A 17,115-nucleotide genomic window follows, 5' to 3' on the forward strand; every position below is an offset into this window, starting at 1 on the left:
CAAAGTGGCTTACTCTGATATATAAAATTAAAACCTGCTTTGGAGCAAATTACAGATTTACAAACGATGACCACCATATATGTTGGGTGAACTGCTTGAGACAAATGGGGGACCAAGTGACATAGCCTCTGTTACTCAAAGCCTCTAAAGATACTAGAGCAAAATTTAATTAAATTGAACAAATGGTTGTTCAGTACCAACAATAGGCAAGGCATCTTTTGGTGCTGGATAAAAAGATAAAAATTAAAAAGTCCCTATCCCCACAACACAAAAGCCCCATCCTTACAGGAGCTTAACAAATTACAGTCATTTGCCAATGATCAAATATGGCTTCTTTGACTTCTGTTTAGATGTTGCATGGAATAAGAAAATGAAATTTGTCAATGCTGAGATCCTTTGTTGCTGAAAACGCTATTTTAAATAGAATTTTAAATAGAAATAAATAAGGGGATTTGAAAACACTCTAATTAGATGCTAAGAAGTTCCATGGCCAGATACAGTTTTTAAGTCAAATAAAAGGTAAATGAGAAAACTATCAAATGCTTTTACAATTAAGTAGAAGCAACAAATACACACAAATATATACATACATGCATACATACCTGTGTATTTATAGAGAGATTTTTTCCTTCTACTTTAAAAGTTATACTCATTTGGCTTAACTAACTTCAAAAATTTTTTATTTCTGTTTAGAACTTAATGAAATGTAAGTAAGCAGAATGAAAGTCCTCCCTGGAAACTTTGTTACCTTTCTTAAAAGGTTTGTATTTTTTCCCTAAAATGACTTGAGATTTCCTTTCCTGGTACTCTTACACATGTCTTAAACAAAATGACAGGGCTTAGAACAACAGCTGCATTTGCTAGGGCAAGATGCACCCCAAATGGCAAGTCATATTAATTTATTATCTTGTGTATCTTTTAAATAAAGTCAATCAGAGTACAAAACTGTCCTCCTGAGCCAATCTTCAAAAATTATCAGTTGATATTTAAAGCAATGGTAAAATAAAAATCTGTCAAACATTTTAGGCTCAATTTCAGTTATCTAACATGAATGCCTTTTGTAAATGCAAACTCCAAAATACACTAACTGGGCAAAGAATCAAGCTTATCAGCTATAAACAACTTGAGTGTGGGTGAGCTAGGGTTACTGTTTCTATTGTTTTTGGCCCAATATATCTACACAAGCCCTAATTCAGAGTGTTTTCAAATAACAGCTAAATAATTAGTTCAACAAAACCATGCACACTTATTCGATTCATGAGCCCAATTAACCTCTAAAGATCATTGCTAGTTCAGGTACTGAAACATAATTTCCAAAGAAACTAAATTTGTGATCTTTAAATACCACTTAGTAAAGGGAACTAATATTTTCTGCAACCAATCCCATCTTAAGTGAATCAAATTTCTTTCATTTTTTATTCACCAAATATAACACTTTGGTATAAAAGCCAAATGTGTTCTGAAAACTCAGTAGAGGTATTTTTAAAGTACATTAAACAATGACATCAGGAATGTATAATTTTATCCAAAGAAATTATATAAGTAACCTATGAAAGAGTTTTTAAGTGCTTATGACTTTAAAGGGCTCTAAAAACCATAATAAAATGTGGACCATAGTGATTTTGTAATAAATATTTCTAATTTTATAAAAATTGATAACAAATAATTTATTTTCTTATATCCAGGCATATAATGACAGTTATTTGTCATTTCTTCATTATTTCATTATACTTGATCTCTTTTTCTTAATATTTACAAATGCAAATACTTTACTACTATGCAGCATTTTATGCAAAAGTTAGGATCAATGAGCATGCCATTTTGACTATCAAAAAAATTAACATGTTCTACTTCCTCCACATTCAACAAGTCCTACACTAGTTCCCAGTCTTGAAATATGGGAAATTATATACATTACTCAAAAAAAGTGCCAAGAAGAAAAAAATGTCAAAAAGTATTGTATATGTATCACTGGTTAGTTAAGAAAATCAAAATAAAATGCTAGTGACACTAACATCACTGTGATCATTCTCACGAATATAAAAAAATCTATTTTGTGAACCAATGTAATTTTCTCTTTTTCTTTACATTTCAAAATAAATATAACTACTATTTCACATCTAGAATTTTAAGCATATAAGTTGGCTGTCATATTCAATTTACCAATGTCATGAATTCATTCCATGTTCATGTGTGTGTGTGTATTTGTGTGTATATAATGTTGCTAAAAAGAAAAAAAAAACAAACTCTTTACCCTGGCATTTAAGGCCTATCAGATTCCAAACTAACTCTCTCACATGATATTATTTTAGTCATCAAAAATTCCACATTCCAGTCAAACTGGACTATTCACACATAGGTTTTTGTAATTCTACATAAGAATTTAAAATCAGGTCTTAGAACTTTGCTGTTGTTCTTTAGTCACTTTTAGTGATGTCTGACTCTTCATGATTCCATCTGGTTTTCGTGGCAAAAAGCTACTGGAATGGTTTGCCATTTCCTTATCTAGCTCATTTTACAGATAAGGAACCTGAGGCAAACAGGGTAAAGTAACTTGCTCAGAGACATCCAACTAGTACGTGTCTGAGGTCACATTTGAACTCAAGAACATGAGTCTTCCTCACTCTAGGCCTAGCATTGTATCCACTGCGCCACCTAGCTATTCTTTTATACTGTAAATTATTCTCTTCATTTCATAAAATGGAATCAGAAGCTTTTAGATAAAATTAGGTGGTTGAATAATACCAGTGGAAAAGAAATGCTACAATACTGAACACATCCCTCCCCTCCACCAAAAAACTTGAAGAGTTATTATGCTGCCATGTTTTGATATGAAACAGGAAATCTTCCCTGGAGAACCTGCTATTAAGTAGAATTAGCATGGCAGCCTGTAGTTTGTTTTGTATTTCATTTCCCCATTCAGTCTTGTTCTAATCTAGTTCAACTGCTGAATCTCAAGAGGTTCAGTCCAACTCTCAGGAAGGCCAAACTCCTTGGCATGAACTTCTGATTTACCAGATTCATCATTTGTTGTTGTCATTTGCTTTAATTAAATAAAAATTTATTAAGTGTCTGATGTTTGTAAAACATTGTGTATGGGGATATAGAGACAAAAGGGGAAACTCTCTGCTCTCAAACAGCTTATATGCTCTTCCAGTGATGCAACATGCAATCAGAAATAGTAAGGACAAGGTTATATGAAGAACAGAAAGAATGCTGACAGGAGGATTAAGCCTTGAAAGAATTTAAGGAAAACATTGGAAAGAATACCTGTAGGTTGAAATGTACTGAGACTTCTCTGTTTATCCCAAAACTTACTGAAGGAAGAAAAGGATGGTACAGGAAGGGAAAATACATATTTTTCATTAGGGAATACAAGTGTGACAATTAAATGAAAAAACTTTTTCACAGTTAATCTTATGAAGTATCCCAATGACCTTTATACAAATTAATCAGTATTTCCTCTTCACCATTCTTTGTGTTACCTTTTAAAATCTAGAAAGTCTACTATTATATAGTCTACCATCACAATTATTATTTGTTTAATAAACAATAATAGTGTGCTTGGTACTGAATGAGATATATTTAGTTCCTGAACTCGGATTGACAATGAATCAGACATAACTATACAAGCTGATTAGATGCACCAGCCATTCCTTTCTCTTTTTTCTTTCTTTATCTCATTTTTAATGGAAAAGATTTCAGAGACAATGAATGCATATGTCACAGTCTGAAACAGATGACCAAAAGATAAAGAAAATATGGGAAGGTATGAAAGAAAAAGAAAAGCCTAATTCCTTTTTCAAATTTTGCAGTCCCATGCTGGCATACTGAAATTAGGATGGGTAAGAAAAAATAATTTTGACTATATTGGAAATATTGTGACAGAAATTATATATATATTAATTTAGACTCCATTAATTTGGAATCTGTCTTACCTTATGTCATTCATAAATCCTACTCTATAAAAACCTAACACGTAGAATGAAATAAGTGATATAACTCTGAACTTTTACTTTTATTTTGAAACATGATTTTGAAATTAATATTTTAAAATAATTTTATGGTATTATTATCTTGTTGTAAGTATCATTTAATAGCATCCACTTATGTCACAAAACCTTCAATTTCAACTCATATCAAACATTTATAAAGTGAGAAAGGCACTGTAATAGGCCATGAGGAATATAAAGACAAAAATCAAGAGAGTTCTTGCTCTCAACATATTCTATAAGAGGAATAGGACACAACCCACAGGTATTTTGTTAAAATATAAAGAAAAAAATAGATTATCTGTTTTGTTCAATTCCTCCTACTGAAACATCCTGGATATGTGATTCTGCAAATCAGAGCCAACATATATTGGTGGAGGGCATTTCCCCATATGGGAGTTCCCAAAAATAATGAAATCATAAGTTAAATTCCTTTTCCTATTCTTTATAGGGCATTTTGTTCTTTTCTCCCAAACCCCACCCCATTAAGGAGAAGGTTGAGACTAGGGAAAAAAGACAAAAACTGTTATGAGGATTTAAAAGCCGGGGTTCCAGGACTCCACAGACTACATATTCACCAACATATGCAATCGATGTAACAGAAGAAAAATCAACAGACCTAAGCAACAGATTGGATATGTGGAGACAGAGAGTGGGGCCTTGAGGATGATACCAGGGCCTTGAGGCTGGGTAACTACAAGGATGATAGTATCTTCCAGTTTAATAGAGAAGACAGGAAGAGGGAGAGTCTTGGGGAAAAGAGGATATGGCCACTTTGGGAAATAATTCATTTTAGATATCTACAAGACGTCTTGTTCAAGATGTCCAACAGGAAATTGGAGATGCGAGACTGGAGGTCAGCAAAGAGATTAGGGTGGGATAAGTAGATTAAAAAATAATAAATATAGCAATGATAATTGAATCTATGGGAGTTGCTGAGATCACTAAGTGATATAGTATAAAGGGAAAAGAGAAAAAGGTCTAAGACAGGGCCCTGGATGTGTTCTGGATGCGGAGACAGGGGAAGAGCAGTCAGACAAGGAGGAGGATGACTAGGGGAGAGTGATGTCATGAACCCTTAGAGAGAAGAGAGTATCAAGGAGAAGAGGTGACTAACAGTGTCAAAAAGTGCAGAGAGATCAAAGAAGGTTGGGGATTGAGTAAAGGTTGTAGATTTGGGGATTAAGAGATGATTTGTAACATTTTTGTAGAGACAAGTTTCCATTGAATGATCAGCCTGGCAGCCAGCCTGAGGAAAGGAAATGGAGGCATCTATTATATTTTAGTTTATGTGCTGCCAAAGCAAGCATGGAGGCATCTATTAGAGATAACTTTCTCAAGCGTTTTAGCCACATAGGAGAGACATGGGATGACTGCTAGTAGGGATGGATGAATCAAGTGAGGGTTTTCTGAGGAATAGCCAAACATGGACATGCTTGTAAAGGCTTTAGAGAATATATATATATACAGTATATATATATATATATATATTCATTCATTCATTTATTTATATGTATATATAAAATATGTATACATATATTATATATTATTATATAACAAGTGTTTGCACATATTTGTTTACTTGCTATCTTCCCAGGGATACTTTAAGATCTTTAGAGGCAAGAATTATTTTTGCCTCTCTTTGTACCCCTAGTGCTCAGCATAGTACCTGGTGCATAGAAGGCACTTATTAAGTTTTTACTGACTATTGTAAAGTGGGAGAGAAGATGGGAAGCAATGAGATCATTTGTGCATGAAGAGGGGTGGGGAGGCAAGGTGCAGGGCCACCTCTGATGTGAGACAGGGATGAAGAGAGGGAGTGACAGAAAAATCTGAGAGAAAGGAGTTGAGGAGGAGGGGAGAAGAGAAAACTCTTGGTGAATGGCTTCAACTTTTTAATGAAATATGAGGCAAAATTTTCTGAGTCAGTGCGGATAAGGGGGCTTTGGGAGGTTTAAAAAGGTATGAAGTAGTTGGAGAAAAGCTCCTCTGGTGGAGTTAATTGGGGACTTGTAAAAGGATTGCTTTGTTGCAGTACACGTGCCTACTTCCAGTGGCATAACAAATTTGTACTATACCCAGCTAGCATGGTTTCCCAGATCTTTTCCAGGTCTCAATTGGGAGCACGTGAAGAGGAGTGAAGGTTGAAGATGATGGGAGTAACCCCGGACTGGGGCTTGTCTGGGCAAGTTCAGAAAGAGAATAAGGCAGGAGATACAAAAGAGAGGATCTGTGTTTTGGTTAACTAGTTCAAGTCAAGATGTGGAAAGGGAAAAAACGTAATGAGTTCTGGGGTGAAGGCCTGGTAAAGAACAAACGGGTCAAGGGACTGGAGTCCTGGGATTTTGGAGAGGTAGAATAACAACAAATTGAATTTAGAGTTCATAAACATAGAAGTGGAATGTTTCTCTTCCTGAATTAACCAAACTCAAACAAGTTGGAGAGGAATAAGAAGGCTGACCAAAAGTGCCTTGTGATGAATCGAATATGGAGGAAGCTAAGTGGCTCAGTAGATTAAGAGCCATATCCAGAGATAGGAGAACCTAGATTCAAATTTTACCTCAGACACTTCTTAGCTGTGGGATGCTGGGTAAGTCACTTAAGCCCCACTGCTTGGACCTTAATTGCTCTTTTGCCTTGGAACTAATACACAGTATTGATTCTAAGATAGAGGGTAAGGCTTTGTTTTTATTTTCTTTAAAAAAGATCAGTCAGGTGATATCAAATGTTTGGGGAATCCTGCCTCAGTACGAATATTCAGCAAGGCATAGAATTTAATTTTGGAAAGTCCCATAATATTAGTAGTTTAAAAAAACCTATAAACTTTATAACCCTGTTATTAACATTTTGTATATATGACACAATGTACAAGGGTTCTCATCATATGAATATATATAATATAAATGCATATATGTTATATATAGTATATGAGTGATTTTTTTAAGTTACGAGCATTTACCAAAAATGTACACCCAACATAATTATTCAATGTCAAAAATCATTACAAGCAGTCAAACTTTTGTGAATAGTCTAATAGTAGTGAAAATGTATGTGCATAAAGAAGGAAATAGTGACTGGAGAAAGATTTCACTCTTAAACTTATAATCATGAAAATTGTAAAAAAAAAACTGTAAATCAGATAAATTACTTTGACAACATCCGTTTGCATTTTAAGTTTAAAACTGCCTGGTCTATTGGGTATATAACCCACATTTTTGAAAGTGATTTAAATATTTACTTCAATTGCTTTGGAGAACCTCTATGATCTATGGAGTAAATAATGTTTTACCAGACTAACTAGAACAGATGTCTTTTTGTTAAATAATAGGTGCTTTATGGTTTTTCATTAAATTTTTATATTTCATAAAATGACAGACTTAAACATACAAAATTATGCTTTCTTAATATTAAACTGTGATAAAGATAAAAAATGTTAAATCACTGTTAAGATGTTACTATAGACTCTCTCCTCCTTATTAATAACATTGTTAAAAAGGACTAACAATGTGAAGCAAGAAAGCAGAATTTTAGTTTAATGATCTAATAGGTCACCCAAAGGGCAACAAAAAGGATACATGATAGAAGTAGGCTACAACAGTTTCCCAACATTGACTTGCACATGATGCAAGGATGAAACTGGAAGAACAAAAGAAAAAGATGGAAAATGGCTTTGTAAAGATTTTTATAAAAAGTATTTTTTTTTCCTTTAATGATGGGAGACATCGAAATTGGACTCTGATAGGCTGCATGAAAAAGTATAAGTGGTACTAAGAAGCAAAAAAATGGAATGAGCAGCTGGCCTAGAATAAGGATATGCAAAGGAGGGAAAACCAGCCTGAAGAAGACTCAGTTTTGAGGGTACTCAAGGTATTTGAAGGAATGAAGTATATGGAGGGCATGGAGATGGCCACAGACTTTATTACTACAAGAAAAAAGCTTACTAAGAAAATATTAATAATTACTAACACACTTGATCACATACTTTGCTATGTCCTTAAACTATTTTTTTGTGAGAAAAATCTAAACACATTAATAGCTTTCTTAATTAAGTTAGAAGAAGGAAATAGATTTTTTTGCAAACAAAATTCTCACAGTAGGTCACATCATTACAATCACACAACTGACTGGTTGGAGCTTCTTTTTACAAGATCCCATGGAGACTACATAATTCTTGAGCATAAAAATGCATTTGACTTGGTAGGGCAAAATCTGCTTCACGAGCTTTCTTCAAACAAACTATTTGATAAATAAGGATCTTTTTCATGCTGTCAACATTTCTACTTCTAACATCTCCTCCTGATTCATGAGGAGAATCTAAATCTCCTTTTGAGGAAGAGCTCACACCAAATTTTCTCACATCAAACACTTGTTTAAGTCCATAATTCCTCAGACTGCTTCTGGATTTTGTTCCCTGTCCCATCCCCTCCCCATGCTTATCCCTCACTAGCTGCCCCACCTCATCTTTTACCAAATTGCCTTCCCTTCTCATTAGAATGTAAGCTCCTACAGAGCAAAGATTATCTTTCTTTTTGCTTATATATGTATCTCTAATAGTTTACAGGACATAGAAGATGTTTAATAAATGTTTACATTATCTATCATCTTAAAAAATAGCTATTCATCTAATTATTCTTGTGAAAAAAGATGGAGAAACATGGATTAGACAATTGTAAAATTAATAAATTCAGAACTGATTGAATGGCTGAACTCAAATAGTTGTTAATATCTCAAAGTCATATTGGTAGAAGGTCTCCAGTGGAATGATCTTTTTTAACAATATTCTTCCAATGATGAAATATGGCCATGAGTAATGTCAAACTATGGACTTTGAAGAATTAAAATTAAAGGGCAAGAGGGCAGATTTATACATGTGTGTGTGTGTGTGTGTGTGTGTGTGTGTGTGTGTGTGTGTGTGTAGTCTGAAACTCATTACCAATCAAAACTTGGGTAAAACAGGTACTATAAGAAATATTATCAGACATATATAAGCTCAGTACAGAAGATGACATGATCATGAGGTGAAACCAAAGGTTAACTCAAGGACAACCTTGTATATATTCCATTGGTATCCCCATAATGTTAAAAGAACTGCAAGAGAGGAGACTATATATTGGATGAATGTCCTATGGAAAATGTATAGGAGATATCTTACAGGATGAGAGAACATGGACAGGTTATAATCTGCATTTTTAAAGGGAATAACAATAATGATAAATAAAAAATCCATTAAAATACTTTAAACTCACATCTGTCACCAAGAGCATGCAGTACTGAAAAGGAGTTAGGCAATTCGTGTATTAAGAGAGAGATGGATAGTCTTGATGTCACGATGATACCACTAAAGTTTCAAAGAACCAGAAGACTATACTAAGCATGTTAGGTTTGTCTGTAAGATTTACCAAAAGATTAGACAAGAATGACATAAGGTAAAGTATCAATGAGTCATTATCTGCACCAATAAAAGAAACATCTAAATCAATGAGAACAAAGATTCATCAAAATATTGAATTATAGACATAATTTTGAACTTCCTATTTCAGGCTTAGGTAAAATACATTATATATATATATATATATATATATATATATATATATATATATTTTAGCCAGCAAACTAGACATATGGAATGGGGTAGCTACCAAGGACAACACTGATTTAGCAAAAAAAAAATTCACTTGTAAAAATCAAGAGAGGATGTCAGAATATTTTCAGCAGTTTCATTTCATAAAACACTAAAAAGTACTAGAAGCAATAATTAGTCAACAGAAAATCTAATGTGAGAACTAGAGAAGCTTGGTGTTAGACTTAACTAAGTATTTAAAGACAGAACTAGTATCAGGAAAACAACAAGAAACTAATGACAGTAGACTCTTAAGATCTTATTTTGCTATGCCTTATGCAAGGTAAAATAATACAGGATAAAATTAAATCAGTAAGAGAAACTAGATCAGGTATACCACAAGGAAATCCATGCTGAAGGTGAAAAACTTTTGCAAGCTTTGAGAGGTCATTTTATAAGACATCTCCATAGGGGAAAGAAAACAAAATAATGGGAAAAATCAAGAGATGACAATATGATTTTATTAATAGTAGTAATAATGAAAGATAACACCAATAAAGCACTTTAAGGTTTGCAAAATGCTATCTGTGTTATCTCATTTGGTCTTCATAACAATGATGTAAAAGTAGGTGCTCTTATTTCTCTCATTTTTACAGATGAGGAAACTGAGCCTGACCAAAACTTAATGACTTACTCAAGATCAAATGGTTAGCAAGTAAATGTCTGAAATGGGATTTTAATTCTGGTCTTCCTGACTATCCAGTTGCCCCTAAAAGAACTAAGTTTATAACACTACTGACTCATAAGCTTATTTTCTCCTAACTACTTGAAGAATCTTTAAAAAATTTGCTAACTTAACATATTTCTGTAGTGGTAACTTTCTCTAATAATGTTGACTGCAGTTGATTTATTATATACCTTTATTAAGTCCTAGGGAACAGTTATTAAATAACTTGCCCAAGGTCACAGAACTAGCAAGTGTCAGTGTTGGAATCTGAATTCAGGTCTTCCTTTTTCTAAGCCCAACACTGTATCTTCCATGCCACATTGCCTCTGCCTCCTTTCTTATCCATAAAAATTATTATGAGAACTATATAAAATGTATCAGAGATAGTCTTTATGAATATGTGAGAAGGAAACAGGCTGGATTTCTCAAGAAGTTATCTACAGCAAAATAATTTACAGTGGACTGAAAGATGTAGAAAAGTCTGGATCTTTCCCTGTTTGCTTATAGATTTTGAAAAAAAAAACTTAACTAGATAGACAACAGTTAGTCAGTCAGTCAGTCAGCAAATAAATATTTATTAAGCACTTACTATGTGGCAGGGACTGTGCTTTATTTCCCAGAAGATACAAAGAAATGTGAAAACACTTCCTGGCCTCAAAAAGTTCTTATTCCAATAAAGGGAGGCAAAGGATAAAAAAAAAATCTGTACCCACAAGTTATTCACAAAAAGACAGAAGGTAACCTCAGAAGGAAGGCACCAACAATAGGAGAGCCAAGAAAAGCCTCCTACAAAAAAAGGGAGAATTGAGTAAATCTTGAAGAAAACCATGGAATATAATAAGCTAAGAAGATAATTCCAGGCTATGGGATAGCCAAGGTTAAAGGCACTGAGATGGGAGGTTATTTATCTGACAGAGCCTTTCTTGAATATGTTAAGATCATGTGAGATTTCCTGATAGTTTTAACCACAGAACTAACTCTGTCCAACTCTGTCCAATGACCTTCTGGTGTTCACCAATAGATCAAAATAGAAAAGGAATTTCCTATAGACAATGAAGTCATCCATATGTTCTTGTTGGCAAGATCTGTAATTGCTAAATAATATTGGCTTGGTACATTAGTCTATATATCTGGAAAAGGAAGTGCAGATGTACAATGAGTTGGAAACAGAATTTAGGAGGGTATGGCTTTACATTTGGCAAATTATGCAGTGTTTTTAATAATAACATCATGATCTCAGATAGGCCTATTTCTTGAAAATTCAAATATTCTTATGACTTTGAATCTTTAAACTACACAATATCCAAAGACTCAGAGTTGTAGATGGCACAAAAGTCAGTTAAGGGTTCCACAGTGGGAACAAGTACATACCAACATCTTTTCAACCATATTTTAGGTTTAAAAAAAGTTGTACATGTGAAATGCTTCAGGAAACGTATGATTAGAAAAGAAAATGAGCTGACCATGTAATGAGGGCAAGAAATAATATGAGCAGGCTATAGGCTGCGATAGTATCTACAAAAGGTAAATCATGTAGAAGAAGGCTTACAATATATAGGTAGGTCTCACCAACCAGCTTCAGCACAATAGAAATTTAGATTCTACCACTGGGTCTCTATGTCACTTCATAGCTCTCTCCTCACCATTTCCCCATCCAGATAACTTTCTTCTTTCATCATCATTTTCTAGAACTTTATGCATTGTTTCCCCCATTAGAATTTAAACTCCTTAAAAGAAAAGATAAGATTTTGCTTGTTTGTAATTTGTATCTTTAATGTTTACACCATGTATAGCACATAGTCATTGCTCAATAAATAATTTAATCTATCTGTGGAAGAAAATAGACAAAAATTATGCAGGATGAAGAGGTATGGATGGATTGCTAAGTGATGTACAGAATACTCACATTAATGAGATCCCAGATCCACAGAAGTTTTGATACATATGAAGTATATACTAGAGTTCATTTTATAGAAAAAATATTTAATTTTGCATTTTAAATACAAAAGCATAAATAGGGAAATAAAAGAACATGATAAAATACTACTACATATGATTATACCATAACAAAGATATCATAACAAATGGAAAAATTCAACATATCTGTATAATATTCATCAGAATTATATACTCATTGATATTATATAGATTCAGGTATATGACACTTAATACTTTTAATTCTGAAATGTATATGATACCAAGAAGATGAAAAAAATTTTTCATCATAATAAAATTTCAGCAGCAGCAGTCATTTTAATTTTCTATGTGTAAATTAAGTTATTCAAAGACAGTTTAACTTAACTATTTGAATATTAAATCAAGTCCATAAACATTCAGAAGCATAATGAAACAATGTATCAAAAGTATCATTTTATCATTTCAAAATCAAGTTAAGCTATAGAGAAAAGTCTATTTTATCAACCATGTCTACATTTTCATCTAGGACTCATCGGAAATAAGCAATTTGATAAAGGCAAGAAAAATAGTGTCCTTTAACCTAAGTTTGCCACTTATATGCTCTCAAAGGTTATCTTTCTTTTTGGTCTCTAACAAACACTAGGAACAAAAAGAACATTAAAAAGAATAGGTTGGATTCCGCTTCTCTCAAGGTGTGACTTCACACTAAAATTATTTTAAGGAAGCTGAGATTTCGATTTCCCCCTCTCTTCATGAATGTTTTTCAAATTATATATAGTCCAAGAACAAACACACTTTCCCTAACTTTCAAATCACAGTTTAACATGGAATGATACATACTTTCAGTGTTCTCTAGCATGAAACAAGTTCTTCAAAAGCTATTGGAAACTCTTTTTGGCCTAAGTAAAAAAGACAGAACCATGGAAATAATGAATTTGTCAGACTTTTTATAAAATCTTTTCTTTAACTGAAAGATGGAAAAATTATTTCTTCTTATATTATTTTTGTTCTTTATACAACTTTTTTAAGGTTAAATGTCTTTGTCTCTAAAGTTCATTATTTTAAATATAATGGAGCACTTTCAACATTAATTGGATCATCTTTAATGTTAACTTACTATATAATATAGCCATTTTTCAAGAAAAAGGTTTGATTGTTTTTCTTCTAGAAGGTCAACAACATGCACAGCATTGCTTATTTAATTTCACATAATTTTAAATCAGTTTTGATCCATTCTCTTTTCGCCAATTGGATGTTATGAGATGACCAAGTCTTTCTTTGAAAACCCCTACATTCTATTTTCACCTCATCCACTCCTTGATCCATATACCCATTCATCTACCCACTCGCCCATACATCAATCGATCCAATACAATTGTCTTTCTATTAATTCTTGATGCACTTTGGATAAAAATATCTTTGCACATGGGTAACTCCTGTACTGTTTTCTTTGTTTGACCAGTAAGAAAAGATGTGCCTAGGCCACCCACATTGTTGGATTTCATGTCTTGGGTGTGGGAGATTTCATTTTAAAGAAATCATTTAGTCCACTCTGGGGTATTCCATTTTGGCACAAGTGAAGCACTTTTAAGCAAATGCTGTTCCCAAAGATTATTATGAGAATCATGACCCACGATGCTTGTTGTTCTGCCACCCACCTTAAATAATTGCTTCATATTTAAGGTCTGCTTTCTCAAGTATCGACAAGTGAAAAACCACTTACAGTACAAGGAGGAGATTAAAATGGCCTAAAAATGAAATGGAAGAGGAATGTTTAGTAAAGGCACCAACAATGTTTACAATAGTAACTACAATTGTATTGAAAAGTCAAGTATTGGAACCATCTAATTATTCAAACTTTTACTTCCCTGCAGGTGTAAATACATGAGCCTAATAAGCTTTCCCACTGTGAAGGAGCTTACTTAAATTATATTAAAATATTAAAAACTATTTAATGAGCTTTTTCCCTCCAAAAGTAAATTGAGTGTGTGCCTGAACCTGCTTGAGGCAAAGGAAGTTTCAAACATATCGTTTTTTAAACTAGCCATTATTTCCCATGTTGAAAAAAAAAACGGCAATTTTATTTCTCGACAGCAAATGAAACTGTCAGGAAAATTTAGGTGCAATAAAATTGGGTGGTTAAACCAACATACTGGATTTGGAATAAAACTGAATTAAAGGAATTAAAATTAATTCTTATGTCAGTCAAAATTTAAGAAATACTATTACAAAGTTTAGTTTCTTTGCAAACAGAAATTCCTTGTTTTGGGTTAAGTGCAGATTTATCTTGCTTTTAATGGTTGTCGCATTTGAAATTTGTACATTGAAAAATATTTTGCATAAGATGTGTTGCTTCTGGCAACTTCTCTGCCTAAATAAAAAGTTGTCAAGCAGTGTGACTTTAGTGGTACAGAGTTTTAAAATGGTGGCTTCAGTCCAAGGTTAGCTAATAACGGCTGACATGCCCTGGAATCTTGAGGCCTAAATCAACATTGTTTTCACAGCTGTAATTAAGCCACCTAATCAGAAGCACATTTTGACGGGACAGTTTCTGGAAGCCAGACATTACAATTTCTTATGCCTGGAGCGCAGTGGCTCATGAGAGGTCCTCATTTAATTTCAGGCTTTTTTTTTTTAAGCAGTAAAATGAAAAGACTATTTTTTAAAAAAAGCAGCATGCAACTGTTGAAATGAAGCAGGCCTATGTGTTCATGCCTTGACCAACCTTGTATCCCACCCTCCTCAGGCTCTCTGCCGAGTCCCCATCTCTCAAGTGGCAGCTGCACACAGTGAGATTAAGGGCTTCTGCCAAAATCAACAGATGAGCTGGTCTGAACTGGCTCTCTGTGTGTTCTGATTGTAAATTGTGCTGGTGATGATTAGAGAACTCTAACACAGGATGTCGACTCTTAAAACTGTCCAGAGAAAATAATTTTTTTTTTAGTTCAGGAAATTTTTTTAAACTTTTTTTTGTGGCTCAGTACATACTGTTTTGTCTATAACTTTCAGATGATTCAATTGAATTCACCAAATTAAGTAACTATGTTATTTAAAAAAAAGCCACTGCCTGTTCCCAGCAGGATCCTTCATCTCAGGCTGTTTCTTTAACAGTGCTGCTGAGGGAACCTCTTCCATACAAGTCGTGTGCTTTTACCACCTGCCAAAAGACCAGAGTTCTAAAATGGGGAGAACTGAGGGTAATTATTCACATTCTTATCTATTAACTATGTTGACCGATTTAAAAGTGACATTGTACACTTGCTGTTTTCCTGCTTCTCTGTGCCCTTATATTCAGCAACTTTAAAATAAACTTTCAACCCCAGAGGCCTTTGTAAAACTATCAATATGAAGGCACCAGTCACTGGGGTCTGATTACATTTAGTTCTGCATTTTAATTACATATGGATTCTATTAACTGAACCTTTTGCCTTATAGGCAACATTTTAATCAAATTACTATAATTTTCAAATATGTTACAATAGTTTGACAAGTTAAAAGTTCACATACCTAACATATTGAATATCAAAAAACCCTTTTAAATTAAAAGGAAATATTCTTTACAAATAGACTAATACATTGTGGGGTTACTCTGTTTTTTGTGGGGGTTTTTGGAACATCTAGCCTCATGTTGTTATTTGATTTTTGAAATTCTATTACTTTATATTCTTAAGGTTGCCATATGAAAAATTCTGTCATTTTCATTATGATATTAGACTTAAAGGGAGATGAATACACCATTCTCTTATTGCTATGAACTGAGTAGATTGCAAGACAAAGTATAGAATTAAAACAAATAGTATGAAACTTTCTGCTACAATTCAGTTGCTAATGGCCACTTAACAATTCAAACAAATTAGCAGGCTAAATAAACATAGCCAAAAAACATTTTACTTTCACAGAGAGGTTATTTCTTTGTATGAGATTTACCTTAATTTTTTTCCTCACTGAAGAAATGAACCAAAAAGGGAAAGTTTTATTGGAGACAAATATTCATTTGTCAATTGTCATTGTCACCAACCTCCTCTTACTAGACCACCTATTATACACAAGGCACAAGGCTAGGTGATGCAGAAGCACATGGCAACACGTAGCAGGACCTTGTTTTATGTGATGAATACATTCTAAGACACTTCATGCCAATCGTGTATGAGAGCAAACCCCATTATTTAATAAGTATTTCTTAAATGAATCTATCACACTTTTTCTTATAAATGAGGCAAATAAACATGTGAATAATGCAGATTAAATAGAAGTTGGTCCACTCTGACAATGTCATGACTTGTGAGAACTCCAGACAAAGACTGATGTAGGGGCTAATGCAGGGGCAAAACAATGTAATGACTCACACAATTTCTCAGGGCAAGAATAAGCAGGATTGGGTGAGATGGCATAAGACTTTACATAGCTTGGGGAAATGGGATGGATTTAGTGCATAACTAAACATTTTTATTTTACGTACCTTCCTGCCTTTTTTTTATTGTGGATCACCTATACCTGAATTCTTGTGTGTTGGATTCACATAAAAAGAGGTTCTACTTTTACTACATTTTACAAGATACAAATTCAAGGCCAAAAGATCAGAGTAAATTAGTAATCACTGAGGTGGGAGGCTATCAAGATGCACTTTTACTTCTATAAGTGAAAGACATTATTGAGGAGGATTACAGCAGTAATCCAAAATCAAGTGAGTTATGCTGATGGCAATTAAGAAGTTAGTGGAGTCACTGGTTCAATATACAATTGCTCTTTGAGGTTATATTGTAAATATGGGGGTATTTTTGGTACAGCAGAAAGATGGGCTTTAATGCTTAATGATCAGTAGGGAGAAGAATGTTGACCAAAAATGGGAAAAAATAGGGAAAGGGCTGATTGTGAATCCAGAATATTACCTGGTAGAATGAATGTACTGCCTCCATATT

General features: G+C 33.5%; 1 protein-coding gene across 17 annotated transcripts in view; it reads right to left on the minus strand.

Moving 5' to 3' along the window:
- Positions 1-17,115, minus strand: part of CCDC171 (coiled-coil domain containing 171) — a 543,314-nt gene that overhangs the window by 45,779 nt on the left and 480,420 nt on the right. For 11 of the 17 annotated variants that reach the window (XM_056805336.1, XM_056805339.1, XM_056805346.1 and 8 more), the window contains one exon: positions 13,855-13,944. The exons of the other annotated variants lie outside the window; for them this stretch is intronic. In XM_056805336.1, coding sequence (XP_056661314.1) covers positions 13,855-13,944 — 90 coding nt within the window. The remainder of the gene's footprint in view (positions 1-13,854; positions 13,945-17,115) is intronic. 17 annotated transcript variants of the gene reach the window in all.

Source organism: Monodelphis domestica, chromosome 7 (assembly GCF_027887165.1).
Source record: "Monodelphis domestica isolate mMonDom1 chromosome 7, mMonDom1.pri, whole genome shotgun sequence".
NCBI classification, from domain to species: domain Eukaryota; kingdom Metazoa; phylum Chordata; class Mammalia; order Didelphimorphia; family Didelphidae; genus Monodelphis; species Monodelphis domestica.